The 6,495-nt window shown below is 32.2% G+C and overlaps 1 protein-coding gene across 1 annotated transcript; it reads right to left on the bottom strand.

Annotated features, from left to right (window-relative positions):
• Positions 1–710: 710 nt before the first annotated feature.
• Positions 711–2,743, bottom strand: LOC127831081 (uncharacterized). The gene is made up of 3 exons (XM_052356068.1): positions 2,192–2,743; positions 1,419–1,591; positions 711–996 (listed from the first exon to the last, which is right to left on the bottom strand). The coding sequence occupies exons 1-3, from the start codon at positions 2,741–2,743 to the stop codon at positions 711–713; spliced, it is 1,011 nt and encodes a 336-aa protein (XP_052212028.1).
• Between the last annotated feature and the right edge of the window lie 3,752 nt (positions 2,744–6,495).

Consider the following 6,495-nt stretch of genomic DNA (forward strand, 5'->3'; position numbering starts at 1 on the left):
AATGTCAAGGTCGATCCCAAAGTATCCAAATGAAAACTCGTCACGTGACAAAGCGACAATGGCGTCGAAATTGTGAATTTCAGACTGATGAGAGTTATTTTCATCTATTGTAAGATGCATTTGAAACATTTGAACCTTAAAATATTCCTCGATGCAGTAATTTATATTCATTCACCAATATATGTAGAAATGTATCCAAGAAAATGAGCTTTCTTTGATTTATAGCGTGACATAAATATGTTACGACTCTGGTTGTTTTTCGATACGGGGTAAGCTTCAGCGTACAGGTATGTCAATACTAAATAAACTGTACGCTGAAGTTTCTTTAGCTAATCTCGGGGCAGTTGGACGTTTGAGGGAAGGAGTCACAACTGTCTGTGGAAGAGGTAGCAGTATGGGCTATATGAGATGTAGAGGAGGTAGAGCTGCTGATGTTATTTGCACGTGGAGTGTGACAGGCAAGTATGTTTGAGGATTTTTGTTGCTCTTCACTGACACAAGAATAATTAATAATCGACTGCACATTTTTATGCCCAGTTATTGCCATAATATCCGTTGGTGGACATTGTGCTCCCTCAGTTTTTGAACAAGATGTTTCCGGGTAGAGTGGTTTTTTAATCGTTTGTTCCCATGTAATCCAGCATCATTTGCCATTGTTTTCAACATTTTTCCCATTTTGTTCATCCCAACCCTTTGTCTGATAAACCAAGTCACCTCTCCCTCACCACTATTCCCGGAACATCTTTTCCAAAAACTGTGTTCGGTGCCAAAAAGAAATTGTCTCTGGGTCCCGAAAAACCAGTGGGCCGCTTCTGCGCATACAGTTTATAAATTTCAACAGGGTTTCTCAAATCATTTTTTCCAGTTGAAAACACCTTAGGTGTCACTCTTCGCACATCTGCCACATTTTCACCCGTTCTGGTTTGTGTCTGCCGTTCGTTATAGTCCAAATATTCTGTTCCATCAACAGCAGCTTTCAATTTAATGTCACCCCATCTGTATAATTTGCAATTAATTGTGTTAAAATTTAACATCAATTTGCGTGTTTGTATTTAAATATTTTAAACATTTTTGAAAAAAAGGACCCTAACATCTCAATATGGGAGGTTTGGTGTCAATTGGTAAAAACTAGAATAGTTTAAGTACTAAAATTTGATTTTAGTTGTGAAAAACAAATTATTCTGGCCATTATTGCGTTTATAGATAGTAAATTCCTTTTTTAAACATATTTCTTGTTTATAAATGGCGGGTAAATTAATGAAAATGTACATGTTGCAAACAAATGCATGGCATATTTGTGCTTGAAACATTATCAAAACAAATCAACACCTGGTTTATAATGTTAATAACTATTTAATTTATGGCTATTTAAATGATTTTTCCATTTTTCAGATTGTGGACAACTTCAACTTTATTACCTCAGATTGTACTGCTCTTTAGTGCCTCTAAGGCCAAAGTGCAGACAGTTGTTGAGCCAAAGAGTGTTCACCAGCGCTGTTGGGCTGTGAGATCCAAGGACACCTTTCTGCCACATGACTTCAAGCTCTCCATCGGTTAGTGGTGCTGCTTCACATGGCCTGTTCCCTTTACCCTTATGTAAAAAGTTTTATTGTTTGTTTGTTTCTTTTTTTTTTAAGGTCAACAACAGTAAAACAGCTCTTTGTTTATTTTGAAAAAATATTTCTATTTTTTCATACCCGCACGTTAATCTTAATTTTTGGGAATTTTTCATCTGGGAATTGGGAAAATTAATCTTTTTTTATTTTGAAGGTACCTTTTATGGGTGCCTAATTAAAGAAGAAGAAAAAACATAGGTAAAATACAATGTATGTTAACACATCTTAAGGGGGCTTTGTTTAAATAAATTGAAACATGAATAAAGAAAAATAACATACACATTTTGTTTTGATTTATTTAATTGTACATTATGTGCTACATGTAATGTACCCATCATCAATTGCTACATTTTTATTATAACATAAACAATGATCATAATTGTCACAGTTGTTTATTTTTAGTTATTTAATATTTTCTTGCTCAAGGCTTAAAAAACAATAAAATCAGATGGGTCAGGGTATATTATTTTTTTACTTGGATTGCAGTACTGTTATGCTAATTGGAAAAAATCCTGGAAGTTTGAGTGTGGGTACCCACAAATTTTGGTCTGAACATTTATGGCATAATTGATAACCTGTTTCTTTAATCTTTTTTTCTTGGCATTATAGGTCTGTCTTGTCAGAGAAAATTGGGGCCTACTGCCAGCCATTATAGAGTATGGAAAACGATGCCTCTTCAGTTTTCTGTCAAGACTGCCAAGGATGCCTCGAATACTAGTGGGCTCATACTCGGTGCAATTGGATTTTTGAAGTGATAATATGAAGGTGGAAATGTAGTCGTCAAGAACATCAACTTCAATATGGTGCATTTCTCTGTATTTGCCACGCGATGCAAGGAAACGTTTGAACTTGTTGGTGTCGTTCAAAGTTTTTTTGGCCGTGTTTTTATTTTCTTCATTTTTGATGAATTGTTGAACATCAGAAACATTTATGTCTTTAAATTCATTTTGAACCATGGGACTTTCAAGACTGGAATTTGGAGTTTCATTTGTTTCAAAACTTTGATCATTAATTAAAGGTTGGCCACTTGCTAAGTTATTGAGCATGGGATCTGCACAAGGTGTAAACTCATCAACAATTTCAGCTGCATCAACACCAAATTCGTTTTTAAACTGTTCATAAGTCATTTTAACTGGTTTAACTTGTTCTTTACTTAAATCATCCCAAACAATTTTCATAGGGATTTGTCCCTTTGCTCCCCCCAGGTTGTTACTAATATTGAAACTTTCTAATTTTATCAATAATGATTATAAAAGCTTATTGCATATTTCCGATTTTCTCAATAATGCTTATACAGCTTATTGCATAACTTTACAGTTTCACAGCTGATTGTGGATCCATATACAAAGACATTTGTAATAAGCAGTTACTTGAACTAAGAAACCTGTTATAATGCATTCTTACTGATATAAGATTAATGGTTGTTATTAACAAGTTTGTCTCATAGCCTTTGTCATTGTATTGGTACAACATTCCATGCAAATCAACAAACATTTTCATGATGCAATATGTATTTCTTATTTATCAAGGTTCCTTTATAATAATGTTGTGTATTGTGGATTTGATTTGACAACAAATGTTTTCTGTATTGGTTTTCTATAACCACCTGGTAACGCCAATTATGCAACAAATTCCTAGGTTACACCAAACTAGTATAAAAAGGAAATGCAGACCTCCATCTGTACTGCATTCCTTCTTTGTAAATAAATGGTGTTTTTCTATTTGGCGTTGCAGGTAAGAAACTGATTTTACTACATTATATTTGATTTAATTTGTTTTACTTCAAGTTTTAAATACTTAACTGTTTCATGGTAATATAATTATTAATTCAGAATTTTGGTCAGTTTCAACGATAAGTCAGTTATGAAATAAAACATGTATACTTACATTAATTGTATTACTATTTCAATGCAATAGAATTAAGTCTGTTAATTTATATCAATTTAATAATTATGTTTGTTACAGTTTAAGTAAATTAATATTTACTTTCAAAGCGAGTGGCTCTATAGACTTAAATTGTGTATAAGTGATTTTAAGTAATTTGTGTATTGTATTTGTATATTAGACTGCATTCCTTCTTTGTAAATAAATGGTGTTTTTCTATTTGGCGTTGCAGTCCGGCTTCCTCCCAAACCTCTCATAGAAAAAGTTAAACTACATCAAGGAGTCGTTACATCAAAATTATTCGAGTTCAATATTCAATTTTCAAAAGACAATTCATTGAACAAAACGTATTCCAAATAACTGAATAATATATAAACAAAACGCTTATAAACAAAACACTTTTTAACAACTTACCTTGACAACAAACTCACAACAAAAGTTGTCAAACAATATTGAAACCATATGTGTTTTCAGACGTTTTACTTACAAATCTTGTTTATTTCAATGTTTATCCTTATTTATTTATTATTCAATAAATTTTGTAGCAGACAACTTTTTACTATAAACTGAGCAGGGCCGTACAAAATGTATTTTTTTATATAAATAAAAAATAACAAAACAAAAATCGTGTAATTTTATATTTTATTTAAACATTTCTTTTGATGAATTTGTCATATATATATTTTTCTGCACAATATGCACATTTTCTTCGAATGGGTGACCTTAAAAGTCGATCAATGAACCAAACAATATCGACCTAATTTTAGCGCATATCGCATGACGTCATTTGAAAAGTAGTCCGTGCACGCAACAGGTAAATTCCACAGTGTTGAAGACAGACAAGTATATTCCACAACGTGTTATACCGTCAATTTCGCGTGGAAAATGGGATATATTTGTATTTACACAGACGCGTTTTATAAATGAATATGGGCAAAGTGTGAGGTAAAAGCATCCTTGAACTAGTTTCAAACCCCGCTTTGCATTCTTTTTCCTTTGTCTTAATGTATTGCAATACGTAACTTACTTTTTATAAAGGACGTTAAAGTGATGATAAGCATGTCATGACCTCCTGATCAGTTTCACTTGTAATGAATTTCCTCAGTATTTAACTCTTTTCCTCCTTCTTATTCGAAAACAAAGAAGCTGTGAGAATAAACGCCATTGTAAAACTGTTTTATATTACAGGAATGTATCCGACAATGTCAGGCAGATATTGGTTGTCTTATTACCCACACTGAAGATAATAATCCACTTAATTGATACAAATGGTCGTTTACTGCTAAAAACAAGAATTATCTAATTTAAAATGAATACAATAATAGCTTACAATTACAAATCATTAAAACATTCGGTAACCATGTGTTGCATATTTGAAAAGCACCTTATCTTGATGCCAACTTATATTTTGATAACGATTCATTGAAAGCCTTCGGTCGAAAAGGGACATAATGCTAGTCCTTTTCGCACCTTTTTAATTAATGATAGAAATAACGTTTGAAAACTAATACATACTGAACCATTGCGATCACAATGATGTCATCTATATGGTTCCCGTTATGCGTTTGTAAGTTCCCGTGTAAGACTCCCACTGTTGGAGCGATTGTAATTTTTACCCAAACACACACAGTACTGGTTCTATAATTGAATTTAACTGAGTAGTAATTAAACGTTATATGCGATGAATGAAAGCGACGTTCAATAAATGAGTTTAAGTGTTGCTTCTGATTCATGACAATTAATACCATGTTCGATCCTTGGTGTCGTCAAAATGTTAATCACAACAGAAGCTGTAACGAAAAATTATTACTAGACCTTGCGCCTATAGATAAAAATTCTGCATCTTTTACAACCATAACCGGCTGTGAATTTACACGTGCGTCATGCAACTTTCTCCACCAATAATGCAATACGTTCATGCAACGGGTAATACGTTGAAATATTAATCTTGGTCCTGGGATAGACTGTTAAAAATAACGATATGCATGCGACTGACAGCATCCGCTTGTTTACATATCAAAGCAAAACTAACATATTTTGTTATGCCAATATCGTTCAAGGCATGAACTAATTATCGCTTTATTAATAAGCCTCGCGAAATGCTTAAAACGTGCGATTGAATTTGATTAACAGAGTAGTTAAGAGTCCACATACATTCATATGCAAAATGTATGATAAAGCAATTCTCTTCCAGAGCGGAATGCTCTACTTAATCATGAAGATTTTCAAATAAAGACCTTTACACAGAATGCAAATAGTGACTTTTACAAATTATGCAAAAAGAGACATTTACACATAATGAAAATAGAGACCTTTACACATAATGTAAAAAGGGACCTTTACAGAAAATATAAATAGAGCCTTTTACAAATACAAATACTTATAGAAACGTGTTCACATACTGCAAATAAAGACATTTACTCATAATGCAGATAGAGCCTTTTTAAAATAATACAAAGAGATACCTTTACTTATAATGAAAAAAACACCTTTACACATAATGCAAATAGAGATCTTAACACATAATACAAATAGAGACTTTTAAGCATAATACTAAAAGAGACCTCTACATGCAATGAAAAAAAGCCCTTAACACATAAAATAAATATAGCCCTTTACACATACTACTAATAAAGACCTTAACACATAATGCAAAAAGACTCATTTTCGCATAATATAAAAAACGTTTTAAATTATACATATAAAGACCGTTACACATAATGCAAATAAAAACCTTTACACGTCAAGCAAAAAGAGACTTTTACACATAATGATAAAAGTGACCTCTACAAAAACTGTAATAAAAGAAACAACACTAAAGGCTTAAATACGTATATATAATTTATTATTGCGATTACATATAATAATGGAAACAGATTAGTCAAAAACTTGTTCTCGAAGTCTATTAACACAAATAGCACTGCTGTTGAACTTGTTTTTTGATTAAACATGGTTAAATAATATTTCTCGTTTAACTGTAATAAAAGAAACAACA

This window comes from Dreissena polymorpha, chromosome 5 (assembly GCF_020536995.1).
Source record: "Dreissena polymorpha isolate Duluth1 chromosome 5, UMN_Dpol_1.0, whole genome shotgun sequence".
Classification (NCBI taxonomy): Eukaryota; Metazoa; Mollusca; class Bivalvia; order Myida; family Dreissenidae; genus Dreissena; species Dreissena polymorpha.

What these genes read in the sequence shown, in the direction of transcription:
- LOC127831081 (XM_052356068.1), bottom strand. Translation starts at nt 2,743, where the DNA reads ATGACTTATGAACAGTTTAAAAACGAATTTGGTGTTGATGCAGCTGAA. An exon ending in AAAAAAGATTAAAGAAACAG is followed by an intron (nt 1,592 to 2,191) that starts GTTATCAATTAT and finishes TTTTTACATAAG; the next exon opens with GGTAAAGGGAACAGGCCATG. An exon ending in AAAGAGCAGTACAATCTGAG is followed by an intron (nt 997 to 1,418) that starts GTAATAAAGTTG and finishes CAAATTATACAG; the next exon opens with ATGGGGTGACATTAAATTGA.